The 14168-nt window shown below is 38.9% G+C and overlaps 2 protein-coding genes across 2 annotated transcripts; one reads left to right on the top strand and one right to left on the bottom strand.

Moving 5' to 3' along the window:
* Positions 1-464: 464 nt before the first annotated feature.
* Positions 465-2054, bottom strand: LOC112295558 (GDSL esterase/lipase At1g28650). Its single transcript, XM_024547319.3, has 2 exons — positions 977-2054; positions 465-729 (listed from the first exon to the last, which is right to left on the bottom strand). Exons 1-2 carry the CDS (start codon positions 1284-1286, stop codon positions 608-610), a joined length of 432 nt encoding a protein of 143 aa, XP_024403087.2. The 5' UTR covers positions 1287-2054; the 3' UTR covers positions 465-607.
* Positions 2055-4883: 2829 nt separating this feature from the next.
* Positions 4884-7464, top strand: LOC112295429 (GDSL esterase/lipase At4g01130). Its single transcript, XM_024547009.3, has 3 exons — positions 4884-5267; positions 5839-6549; positions 6797-7464. Exons 1-3 carry the CDS (start codon positions 5012-5014, stop codon positions 7075-7077), a joined length of 1248 nt encoding a protein of 415 aa, XP_024402777.1. The 5' UTR covers positions 4884-5011; the 3' UTR covers positions 7078-7464.
* The last annotated feature ends 6704 nt before the right edge of the window (positions 7465-14168 follow it).

A 14168-nucleotide genomic window follows, 5' to 3' on the forward strand; every position in this document is an offset into this window, starting at 1 on the left:
TTTCCAACAAGCTAATTTATGCAAGAAGAAGAGTTGTGATGAGGGAAGTTTATATGAATTTGTGGAAGGGGATTTATTAGAGTTTTTGAGCAGCAAAATTCAAGACTAGTTTGGTATTTTCTATGCCATTTATAGGCTTTTCTTCTTTTTATTTTGAAAATTTAAAAGCTAGATCTCATTGTTATCTTTGCAATAAGCCTTAGCATGCAAGAAGAAGAGTTGTGATGAAGGAGGTCCAAGCTAATTTATAGACACAAGATTTTCTCATTAGTTTGGCTTTCATTCTTTCAAGATTTTATTTATGGACTTTAAGAATTTAAAATTTGTAGCTTGAATTAAGCTCAACAAGCTAAACTTTGCCTAAATTAGATTAGTAATAAATGAATTATAGATATTTTAATAAGATGAAGTTTGGATTTAAGATTTGAATTGGGGGTTGAATGCATCTTGGCACAAGAAAGAAATTAGTCTAAATTTGGTATTTAGCCTTTGGCTATTCTTTCATATTTGACTTCATTTGGACAACATTGTGCTTCTTATAACCCACTTGCAATCAAGGACCTTGTGTTCTCCTGAAGAGGCTCGTCCTCTTCACAAGTGAATCTGCTCAAAAGGTAGACAAGTTCACAAACTTGCCCTCCACCGTTCCGCTCTGGCCGCACCACACGTCCTTGTTGAAGTTGTAGTCTCCTCCCACTCCGCAGCACGCCTTCAGTGGAGCCGTCACATCTGCACATCAATCACCCGGCAATCAGCGCCACAATGATGCACTCTCTCAACCCTCGTGCCATATTCCTGCATCGAAAACGCTCTCGCATCTACCGCAACACGCACACTGCACATTCCCTGGCGCAGACACTCCCCACCCCATCCATCCTCTGCAGCAGCCACAGACATGGCCGCCATATGGAAGGGCGGGGCTGGGCTAGTCGGCAATTTGACGGCGACTGGACGGAAGGCATCCATCGGGACTCACTGTATTTGGCGGGCTCCTTGAGGATGTCGGTGTACACGGCATACACATCGCCGTAGTAGAGCTTGGCATCCGGGTACTTTTTGCGCAACTCCTCCACCTTCAGGCCCAGCAGCGTGTTGTGAGCCTCGGAGATCTTGTTGAGGCTGCTCAAACATCCGTACTCGTCGTACTTGGCCTTGGATCCGCCGTACAGGGTGAGCATGGCGGGAACGCAACCCAGGGGAAGCTGGTTCTGGATCAGGATCTCCTTTGCCGGGGGCATCAGCATTGAGGGGAAGCCCGGAGGAGTGTACTCCACCACCGCCAGCATCTTCTCAATGTGCTCCTCGATGGCCTTCACCACGTCAGGCACGATCTTCAAGGTCTGCCCCACCGTGATTTTCTTGTCGTACAGGCTGAAGAAGTAGTCTTGGTATCCAGCCCACACCGTGTACAAGGACGCACTGATGTTGGCGAGCTTGGGGAGGCTTTGGACGAGTCGCCCGTTGGGGTTGTACACGGGCGATTCGTAGAACCAGAGCCGGATCTTGTAGCGCTGGAACCACTGCTGCTGCACCTCCAAGGAGAAGGGTGTGGTGAACTTGTCGTCGCTGTTCCACACCTTGACGGGCCTGGCGGGGCCTCCAGACGCAGCGAAGTTGGTACTGTAGGTGAAATCGCCAGCCGTTCCTCTCAGGACGGCGTAGGTTGGGCGTCTCCTCACTCCGAAAGCTGCACATCGACCAGGACAGACAGCGCACAATCAGTTCACCAAACCATTTCACGGGGAACCAAACCACATCGCTCCACTGCCGGCACGAGGGGCAGCTGGAGCAGAGCAATATTCGCAAGAACGATTCCAAGGGGTGGGTCACGCTTGTGCATGATCTGTCGCCACTCTTGCATTTCTGGATAGCATCGGGTTTCTACGAGCAAATAGTCGTAACCAGCTGCTGAGGTTCATGCCGACGTGCTGGGCTGGCCTTGAATTCGGCAACTCCTACCGGCGTCGATTCTTCAACCTCTCGGCGCTGTTCAGTTAGAGTACAAAAAAAGTACCAATACAAGATTGGATAGTTTTAGATTAGAAGACGATTAGTGATGCAAAGTATTCAACGGCTCTCTGGTCTTTAAGCATAGAACTATATTGACTCACAACTGTTGCGTCTCAGCCGCAGATTTAGCTTCTCTAAGGATGTTTGACAGGGACAATGTTAGATCGAATATCAGAGGTGATTAATCGGTGAACAGCGGTCCAGCTAGTTCATGAAATTGTGGCCCAGCTTCAGAGGGCATCAGTTCCCACTTCAGGTAACGAGGAATCTTCCCCCCCCACAAAGCACGCAATTCAAACCCTGTGTTTCGTGAATCACAGGAAAGAGGCTCATACATTACTAAGAAATTTTGACTTTTTTGGCATCGCACTAATTGAAAGTCGGGAATGCTTTGGTCCTGGAATTAAGCATTTGAAGAGGAAAGGCAGACCTTTTCTTTAAATCTTCCAGCCACAGAATTACAAGTCCATACCCAAGTTGCTCTTTTTGCAGCCAAACAAGACAATTCGCCCCGCTCCTGATACATGGGTCTGCCCGAACTCTGATACTTGGGTCTGCCCGAACACTGGTAATTGGGTCTGCCCGAACACTGGTAATTGGGTCTGCCCGAACACTGGCAATTGGGTCTGCCCGAACACTGGTAATTGGGTCTGCCCGAACTCTGTAAAGATTTGAGGTCAACTAAAAGGTCATGAAGCACTCTTTTTCAATACTTTTGCAATGCTTTCAAACCAGAATTTCTATCACCACCAGTACAAATTGCAAATACTCTTGACTTGATGAGGATTGAAAACACTGTTTCTCACTCTGCTGTTGAATTTAAGGGCTTGAAATAGGATGTGGGAATCGTTTTTCCCAAAAATCGTTAGTGATTTGTCATTTCATTCCGAAATAAACGCGGTAAAAGTGATGAAGTATAAACAAGTTTTCTAATACTTTGTTGAGGTTAAATTGATGAGACTCCACATAATCTCTGCAAATTAGTTCCAGCAAAGAACGATTCCAATTCTGCGGCAATAGAAGGTTTTTGTCATCGAGCATGAATGCTTGGTCTATAAGTCATCGTTGTTGACTCCGTGTTGAATCTTCGTCGACTTCAAAAAATGAGGCAATTGTCAACTCTTAGACATCATGAGCTGACTTGCATTATTAGTGTATTTGGTGTACGTTGACTATTCCAGGATATGAATGAAGTGGGCACTCCCAGGTTCTTGTCCATTGCAGGGGCGGTCTATGCACTTCTACCTCACTGCATGTGTTGAGCAGTAATATTTAATCGCATGACGGTTGTTGATGACAACAAGAGACTTGTGCTGTGGACGATACGTTCTGGGCTGGTCCCCAAGATAGGCTGATAGGACTCACGTGGAACATACTGAAGTATATCTGAATTCGTGAAGTTAGAGGAAATGGCGAAGTAAAAGAATCTCCCTGACAACCAAACGAGCATATGCCGTGATGGCCATGCGTCCCCAATTAATTCTTACTTGGGAATCGGCGCATAGTAACCTCGTCTTTGGTCAACCCCTATTTTCTGACAATCATTCCCGAACCATGTCGCAAAGTCAAGCGTTGTCTACGTACCATTGAAGCAGCCGAATATAGCCCAAATACAAATTCGTATAATGCTTGAAATGTAACACAACGACCACGGTTGCCAATTCATCACCTACTTCTTGAGGAGACTTAAATAGTTGACACAAAAAATATGTAAAATGGACTTGTTAATTGCTAAAAACTAAGAATAGGCAGAAAAGATTGTCACATGCTATTTCATACATTCTATACTATGTTTCTATACTATGTTAATCAACATTCAATTGATCAAAAACAAATTGCATGCATTACTACATCTCATCAACTCTCTCGTCTTCTACAATCAACTTAATTTTTTTCGCTGAGCTTCTATAATGAAACCTGTAGAAAAGCCCTCTAGGAACTCGATGATAACATCACACATGTGAAACCTTGAAACAAAATGCAGACTTGATTGATTTGAATTATGTTCGTAATCGGTGCCCTCACGTGGAATAACATGTCAAGAGTTCTCTTCCAATTTTTTAAAAATTCACTGTAGAAAACCTTGAAGAAGTCTTGCTCAAACTTTGAAATTTGTTACATCATTTGACACTAGTCATCTGCATGGCGACCCATCTGCGGAGTCCTCACAACCCTTCAAGTTGTTTCAACCCTGGCCTTAGGCTTGGGACCAACGTACTTCCACTTTGATTCCAAGTTTTAAAAAGGCCTCCGATGATTGATTGTTAAATAATCATGAATGGCAATTAATAATTCTTCGAGAAATCAGTAGGTGTTGTTTGAAGGAAAAACGACAATTTAAGTAGCCATGGCTCAACTTAAGGGATCAGGAACTTAGTCTCGCTTCTATGCCATCGACACATCTTGAAAGTAACTTCAGCAGATTACTGGCAACTTTCTCGACCAGAGTTGGCGATAAAAATTGTGAACACTAATGATGGTGCTATGACGCAACAAATCCTCACACAAGAACATGAGACAAAGAATCAAACAGAAGTGTAAGCAGAATCCATAGCTCTATAGGAGTTGGAGAGTCTACACCTAAAGGACCGCGAAAAGAAAAACCGCCAGCGAAAATACTTCGCATCTATAGGAAATTGTCAGTCCAGATCGGTCAAACCTTGACCAAAGGCCATGGTATCGTGTTTCCCGATAAGATTATATATCCAAAAGCAAGGAAAACAATATAATCGACTACACTCTTTAAATAATAATAAAAAAACAGATCTAAAAAAACCCCTCAGTATACCAACTTCCAACACGAACTGTAATATACAACTGAGCACAGAAATATATAAAGAGTCTTCTCAGGTTGCAGAGCCACAATCCACCTCCTCGAGGGCTATACCGTTAGATAAAGCAATCATTCGACTTCCCACTTCTTCACCTATCAGCTAGACAAGAAAGACTTGAGAGAGCCGCAGTGTGTCGACTTCAACCCGGCGTCGCAACAACACCAAACATGGGCAGCCTCCATCTCCTCCGTTTTGGGGCCCTGCTACTCTGCACCCTCCACCTTGTTTCGGCCCAGACCGCTTTGCCCAACTGCTCCTATCCCGCGGTGTATGGCTTCGGAGACTCCCTCACTGACGTCGGCAACGGCATCGCCGCCTTCCCGGAGAAGTTCCAACACTGCGAGGAGGACCCCTACGGCGTTACCTTCCCCATGCATGCTGCGGATCGATTCACGGACGGAAAGATGTTCATCGACTTCCTTGGTATGTCCTCCATCACCTCCGCCTTCGTCTTGGTCCGCCCTCACCATTGCCTCGTTCCTCGTCTCGTGTTTGCCTTGGCAATCGCCACCCATTCAGTGACGTCGGATCCGAATCCGTGCACGTTATGACGCACTCTTTTCGGCAAGATCACTCCGTGCCCAAACCTTAGGTGCGCCCGACGGGGTCCATGAATTGCATGTTCCCGCCAGTCTGTAGCATTGCTCGGGTCAAAACCCAGATAGAATTCCTCTGCGACGCTGCTGAGGATCACGTCCGACCAACTCCATGTACTCACACAACCTGGAATTGCCGGATTCAAAGCCAGCCCAGCACGTCGGCATGAACCTCAGCAGCTGGTTACGACTATTTGCTCGTAGAAACCCGATGCTATCCAGAAATGCAAGAGTGGCGACAGATCATGCACAAGCGTGACCCACCCCTTGGAATCGTTCTTGCGAATATTGCTCTGCTCCAGCTGCCCCTCGTGTCGGCAGTGGAGCGATGTGGTTTGGTTCCATGTGAAATGGTTTGGTGAACTGATTGTGCGCTGTCTGTCCTGGTCGATGTGCAGCTTTCGGAGTGAGGAGACGCCCAACCTACGCCGTCCTGAGAGGAACGGCTGGCGATTTCACCTACGGTACCAACTTCGCTGCGTCTGGAGGCCCCGCCAGGCCCGTCAAGGTGTGGAACAGCGACGACAAGTTCACCACACCCTTCTCCTTGGAGGTGCAGCAGCAGTGGTTCCAGCGCTACAAGATCCGGCTCTGGTTCTACGAATCGCCCGTGTACAACCCCAACGGGCGACTCGTCCAAAGCCTCCCCAAGCTCGCCAACATCAGTGCGTCCTTGTACACGGTGTGGGCTGGATACCAAGACTACTTCTTCAGCCTGTACGACAAGAAACTCACGGTGGGGCAGACCTTGAAGATCGTGCCTGACGTGGTGAAGGCCATCGAGGAGCACATTGAGAAGATGCTGGCGGTGGTGGAGTACACTCCTCCGGGCTTCCCCTCAATGCTGATGCCCCCGGCAAAGGAGATCCTGATCCAGAACCAGCTTCCCCTGGGTTGCGTTCCCGCCATGCTCACCCTGTACGGCGGATCCAAGGCCAAGTACGACGAGTACGGATGTTTGAGCAGCCTCAACAAGATCTCCGAGGCTCACAACACGCTGCTGGGCCTGAAGGTGGAGGAGTTGCGCAAAAAGTACCCGGATGCCAAGCTCTACTACGGCGATGTGTATGCCGTGTACACCGACATCCTCAAGGAGCCCGCCAAATACAGTGAGTCCCGATGGATGCCTTCCGTCCAGTCGCCGTCAAATTGCAGACTAGCCCAGCCCCGCCCTTCCATATGGCGGCCATGTCTGTGGCTGCTGCAGAGGATGGATGGGGTGGGGAGTGTCTGCGCCAGGGAATGTGCAGTGTGCGTGTTGCGGTAGATGCGAGAGCGTTTTCGATGCAGGAATATGGCACGAGGGTTGAGAGAGTGCATCATTGTGGCGCTGATTGCCGGGTGATTGATGTGCAGATGTGACGGCTCCACTGAAGGCGTGCTGCGGAGTGGGAGGAGACTACAACTTCAACAAGGACGTGTGGTGCGGCCAGAGCGGAACGGTGGAGGGCAAGTTCGTGAACCTGACATCCACCTACTGCGCCGATCCCGTGTCCACCTTGAGCTGGGACGGCATCCACACCTCCAACACGGTGAACAAGGCCCTGGCCACGGCGTTCCTGACGGGCAAGCACATCTATCCCGAGGGCGGCTTGAAGTGCAACGCGGACTTCAAATTCTGGGAAGCCAGGACCTAAGAGGTCGGCGGGGCTCCGTCACAAGAAACGGAGCATCTCCGGAGAGCACGACGTCAAGCTTGGAGGAGAGACCGCCACACATAGCAGCATCATCAGCGGTTGCAGCTGGGACAATCTGGGCGAATCGCCCATCGAGAAATGCCAGTTGTGAGGGAGCAAGGGTGAGTGGAAGTGCGAGCTGCGAGTGCGTGAGGTGTAAAAACATAGACGTAAAACATGTAGGAGTGATAGGAGCGTTGTTGGTAATAACTGGGGCGCGGTGGAATTCCAACCAGCGAACAGAGAGGGGTGTGATGTAGCGGCGGAGACGAGAATGTCTCGAACCTATGCACTGTATTGGGCTGGACTGTTATTTGGAGTAAACTTGATTGATCTATGCACAAATTAGATTGCGCGTTTGTTGCATCGTGGAAGATGGGTGTGTGCGTGGCGAGTCTCACATGTTGTGCAGGGGAGACGAGAGTCGTGCACTAGTGTGGGTGGCATTGGGCACTGATTCTCGGTGGGTAGTGGGAACCCGGCACTGAGCAGCGTGGGCGTTCTCAAGGGTCGGGATGAGCGTGGGTCTGAAGGAGACTTGGTTCGAAAAGAGGAACATCGCCCCCCTAGGCTATTCCACGCCATTCTTTCATATGTTCGTTTGTTTGTTTGTTTGTGTCCAACGTTGTCAACCTTTGTTCTCAGGATTGGGCTCCAGCATCGTCGTCGCAGTGCCGACAGCGGTAACGGCCGGTACCTGGATGCCACACTCCGCACTTATTGCGCTGAGTAAGAATTACAAGAGGTATCAGGATGGATGCATCCTCCTGACTTCAATGTTGGTTTCGGTTTTTCGCGAGACTTGCCGAGGTTGTACTTCTGGCGGCATTAAGTAAAGAGGCGTTTAGAACTTAATCCCGGAAGTAGTTTGTAGCTTTGTTAGTAATTTCTATGGATTCAAGAATAAATACTAAATAAGCTAAAATCATATGGGCTTCTCCATTCCTGGCTCCTTTTGATAGTTTATCATTTTGAGCTTTACGGTTAGAGGATCCTCTGAATGCTGTCACTGATAGCTGATATGTTAACCAGTGTTTGATTCAATTTGACTTTGGCAGTGTATGTGTGATGCGTCTAGCATGATAGACAGTTTCATTGCTAATTGAATATTTTTGATTTTCAGAAGCTCCAGTTATTACCATAAAGTAGGAGTGCTTCTGTATGTCACCATTGCCAGATGGGATATCCAATCCATAGTAGGGTGTTTATCACGTTACATGAAAAATCCTCAAATGGCACATATGGTAGTTGTCAAGAACGTATTACGGCACTTAAAAGGATTCTTAGATTTTGGAATCTTTTATCCAACAAATGACAGAGGGATTACTCACCTATGTCGATGCAAACTGAGCAAGTGATACATACTCTAGCAAGTTGACTTGAAGAATTTTGTATAATCTGGGAATAGCTCCAATCGCATGATCCACTAAACTACAACCAATACTTGCGTTGTCCTCAATGGAAGCAGAGTATCAAGTTCTATCCGAAGCTGCTAGGAACATTACATACTTTTGTTGATTATTGTAAGAATTGCAACTACAAAGCCATGGGCTAACACCGCTCCTCTGTGACCACATCAGTAGCATAAAACTTATCCAAAAGCCAGTGATGCACAATCGCACAAAATATATTGATCTTCATCATCACTTTATTTGAGAAAAATCATCAAGTCAGCAATATAGAGGTTAGCTGTGTACCAACCTTGGAGCAACATGCGGAAATATTTACAATCCTTTGGGGCCTCAATGTTTTATTAAAAACCAAGAAGAAACTGGATTACGCAGGATACCCGTCTCATCACAAACAAAGACAGAGTATTGACAAACTAATATCCAACTCAGCCTCACAAATTGAGATAGCTTTAGAGAGGGTACATCACTACCATACAACCCAAACTCTTCACAAAATCATCTGCCTCCTATCTAGTTCTAAAACTTCTAAACACGCAACTCTTATAACCTTTAACATGTCGCTGACACTCTTGCCAACTTGAGCATATATCACAATTAAAACCCCTACGTATCGCGTAATATTTTTGAATCCTTCCTGCAGACTCATTACTCACCTCAAGAAACAAAGTTTTTCAAAACTGGGAGTTATCAAACCCTAGTGCATCGTCCTTCATCAACTCCTCTCCTGCCTCTTGAAGAATGTCATGTGCTGCTGCCCTAGACTCCTCATAGCTTCTTGCAAGGAAGAAAACTTAACAGCTACAAGAGCACAGTGCCAAACGCAACATTGCCAAGCATTTGAACTACAACAACAATCAACTACTATAACAATCGACAACTCAAAGAGAAAGATCTGAAGGTGAAAAATACAAACAACTAAGTTTAGAAAGACCTCATTATAACCTACTTAGAAATTAAGTATCAACCACATGAATTACATACCACAAATAGGTCTTCTACCACCAATTGCAGTCTCTCGAGGATATCCGCAGGAGGAACAGTAAATCGTAATATTATTAAAAGAGGATGTAAGAATTGAGAAAGGGTGTTGGTGAATTAATCTTGCACCTCCTCTTGACATCAACATGCCACGTCACCAATATCTGATAGTGCTAATCCTAGCTAGAAAGTAGCCCTACCTAAAAACATGTACTTATAGAATAAATACATATATCTTAACTTGCTAATACAAGTTGAGTTGAGCAACATGGTCACAGTCTTCAACAAATGCACAGGGCACTAAACTGTAGTAAGGTATTTATTGCAACATGTTCTTCGCACAAAATATAAGTGTTACAATTCTTGCAGAGCCTTTCACAAAGAGATTCAAATGCCATGCCTCCCAGTCTTGTAGTGAAAGAGCAAGTCGCTTCAATACTGTGGAAGACAATTCGCTTTGCCTCGCAAACAACACGGCCTCCAATGACATCAAAATTAGGTTCAGACTCAAAATTTGCTTTTTAGTTGGTATTGAGAAATTTGAACTTCACTGATAATAATAAATCATGAATGACATATACATTTTAATAGCAGGATTAGTTATTCTATACTTAATCTATATAATACTTGGTTTATAGTTTGGTTGTGCACACCAATCATTCATCAATATTAGAAATTACTTAGATATTGGATATATGATTTGAATATAGAGATATTTTTTTATTGCTAAGAGGTATTTTAGTTTGTAATTTATTTTAGATTTTTGGGTACTAAAGGAGTAAACCAAGTTTTTGGTTTAGTAACATAAATTATAGGTTTGTATGAAAAGTGCTTATAGAATGTCAAAATTTAAAGTGATTTAAAAATAAAAATTTTTGGCATAACCAAAAAAAATTTAATTATAAGGAGTACCAATGGAAGTAGTATTTTTATTAAAATTAGAATAAAAATAACTTTACAATTGTATATTAGATCATTTGAAATATGTATATCAACATACACTAGATTATGAATCATGTTGAGTAACAAAAAGCCAAATAACTTTTACAATTTTTGTAGCATCAAAATGACAAGAGTATAATCTTTCACTACAATAAATAGAAAATACTAAATTTTTATAAAAAAACTACATAAATTGAATTTAAAAAAATTGAAATATATATTTATATTTTTAAAAGCAAAAATTATCTTATTTTTTGAAAAAAAACATAAAATTATTCGTTTACAAGGCATGATGGTTGAATCATATACTAAAGAATAATTGTAATAACCTTGATTTACATATCCTACCAAGATATAAAGTGCCACAATATCTATACTATAAATTTCTAACAAAATTCTAGCTAAGTTTATGAGTTGATTTAGACATATTTTATTTAATGAATTATTATATAATAGTTAATTATTTAATTATTTTCTTTTACGTGCAAGCTCAATGCAGCAATTTTTGGTTTTTCTAGAACAACTTATTGTAGGTTAGGATGAAGTATTTAATTAAAAATTTATATAATACTTTATAAATATATCAGCATGTTCTTCTAGAAAATTTAGGAAAATCTTAAAAATTTTATTAATTTTGAATAGGATAGTATAATTTTATAATAAAACACTAAACATGAAAAGATACCTCTGATTTTTAATCTCTAATTTTAAATTATTAAAAAATTAATTTTAAAATTTTATGTTTCACAAAATAAATATTTAAAATTAGTCAACTTATTTAATGTAATAATAGTAATTTTTTTATAATTTTTAATTGCATTTTTTATTTAATACCTATGAAAGATTCAAGATTAGGATTGTATAATCTTCTATTGTTATTCAAAAATAAATATACTTATTTTATAAAATTAACAATATATTTTATAAAAAAATAATTATTAAAAATAAAATTTGATATTATATTTTAAATATTTATATCAAGTTTATAACATATATTATAAATAAATTATATTTTTTTAATATTAGATAGTATTATATAATTTAAAATTATTTATAATGTTTAAAAAAAATAATTATATGAATCTAAAATATATTATCTATAAGAAAATTTATTTTTTTAAAAATAAAAACATCTATATGAAAACCTTAGAATTTTTTTCTTATATATATATATATATATATATATATATATGTATATATATATATGTGTATGTATGTGTGTGTATATATGTATGTATATTAAATTATATTTGTAGATTTATACATTAGAAAGAAAAACAATTTAGCAAGCTAAATAACTATTAGAAGATATTTTTACAAAAGAATAGAAATATTAATTATATATCAACTTTAATTACAATTATATTCTATGCATAAATTTATAAAGTTTCTAAATCCAATTTGTATCTCATTATCTTGTAACTAATTCTAAAAATCTTGATGTAAAATTTTAATAACCATTACATTAAAACACCAATATAAGAGGTTATTTTATTAATAAAACTTATTCAAAGCCTTTGCAAAAAATTATAAAAATATAATATAAGTAGTGATTATTCTAATTTTTGCTCCAAATAGAAGCTTCTTTGATTATATTTTCATCTATACTTTAATGAATAATCAGAGATTAAAATTAAATACATACAATTTTTTTTTGTGCAAATCACTATGGAAATAAAATATAATACTATTATAATAGGTTGATGCTTATTAGAAGCTAATCTTATGAATAATGTATTTGCTAATATTTGAATCTTAAAGGTATAATCTAATTTATACTAATTTATATTGTACTATTATATCAATTAATTGCATAATACATGTTCAGTAAATGATAAGAATGTAAGAGAATGAAAAACTTGAGATATCTTGATAGTTTTGGAATTAGAGACTATAAAACATGAAATAATAAGATTTAAACATTCTTCTAATAGTTTACTCAACCTTAATTAGAATTAAGCAAAAAAAATTATATTGAATTCAAATCATGTGCTTAAATTGTTTAAGTCATGTTATAATAAAGATAGTTAGATAGAAGTCTTAATCTCTTATTGGAGATGTTTGGATTAGATGTTAGATTTCACAAGCACAACAATGCATTTTGGAAGTATGTCGAACCTCTTTTGTTGATTGTTAGGAACCTAATTACATATATTTCTTTTTTGTTTGCGTCTCTTAGATTTTTAAAATCAAATTATAAAAAGTTATCAATTTGCTTAATAAGTTAATAAAATTTAAGATCCATTGAATAATATTAGCAATAAAATTTGATCTATATTTTGCTCAAAGATATTTGATAGATTCTTTCAATTACTATTAATGTTATATACTAGAGTAAGGAAACTATTCAATTATTTGATCTTATTTTAAGCCTTCATAAATAACTTCAAATAACATACTTTGTATGCCAATAGATGCTATAGCTTCCTTTAGTAGTATTACTAAGCATCAAATCTCTTATTTTAAATTATAGTAATATATATGTTATATCTCAAAATTTATATAAAAAACATATATATATCTCTTAAAGATCTTTATCTTAATTTTAATGTTATGGAAGTTAAAACAACTTAAGTACTTAATCTAACAAATTTTCACATGAAAACTATTAATCTAAATTTGTTAATTATTAATTCTCTTAGTTGCAAAAAGGTTATAAAAATTAATTCTATTATTTTATTTTTTACTTATATCATATTATTTATAAAGGTAAATCTTTTTTATAATATTTGTTAAAACAAAACTATATCAATCTATTCTTATTATTTAGATAATAACTAAAAAAAATACTTCGTGATTTTTGCTTTAAAAGTACCATGTTTTATATTAATTTCATAAGTTATAGTACATTAATTATGTTTATCAAGAAGTTCATATACTTAAGCTTTATCACTACTTTATTCTATTATTTTATCATAAAAAATATCAAGTTATTATTTGAATGAATGCTTCCATTATTTTTTACATCCATTTTATCTAAACGATGAAAAGATGAGGTATATTGGATCACTCAACACCTCCTCTTATATCTTATTTTTTAATTGTTCTAAAATTACCTACATAATATTTAAGTTTAATTTTAATTGATTTCTTTACCTTCTAATTTTAATCATGTCTATCTATTTATGGCCAGCCATCACATTTAATGAATTTCAAGATATTTCCAAGTATCTTGAACTTATAAGTGTTGTTATTCAATTCTTTTTGTTCTTTGTTGTCTTTGAATGCTAAGAGTTGATATCTGTGATGTTTTGTTTTGTAGTGGCAATTATTTTTGGTGGTTTTTTGGACCTTTTTCTTGTTAGAAAAGAGGTTGTGCAAGTACATCTATGCCTTTGTCCACATTCTGTTTCTTATGTCACTTGCTAATAATTCCAATAAGTTTAACAACAAAGAATTCAATAGATCTAGTAGCAAGAGAGAAAGAAATATTAATTTAAGTTTGGTTTAGGCAAATTGATAGTTAAAAGAGTGTTTTTTTTATTTTTATTTTTACTAACTAACTTTGATGTCATTTGATTGATATGGCCTTGTTTCAAGTTTCCACTAAATCCTTTTGAGCTTTGGTGCTTGCAAAGATTAATCCATAGTTGGTACAACTTTGTTTTTATTACTATTAAGTGACAAGCTTTAGAGATTTTTATAATAGATTAATTTGATTTTAACCAAAATTTAAAGAAATTGGATAGAAAATGGTCTTTCTTGATTGAGAGATTAAAA

The sequence above is a fragment of the Physcomitrium patens genome, chromosome 18 (genome assembly GCF_059467195.1).
Source record: "Physcomitrium patens ecotype Gransden chromosome 18, ASM5946719v1, whole genome shotgun sequence".
Classification (NCBI taxonomy): Eukaryota; Viridiplantae; Streptophyta; class Bryopsida; order Funariales; family Funariaceae; genus Physcomitrium; species Physcomitrium patens.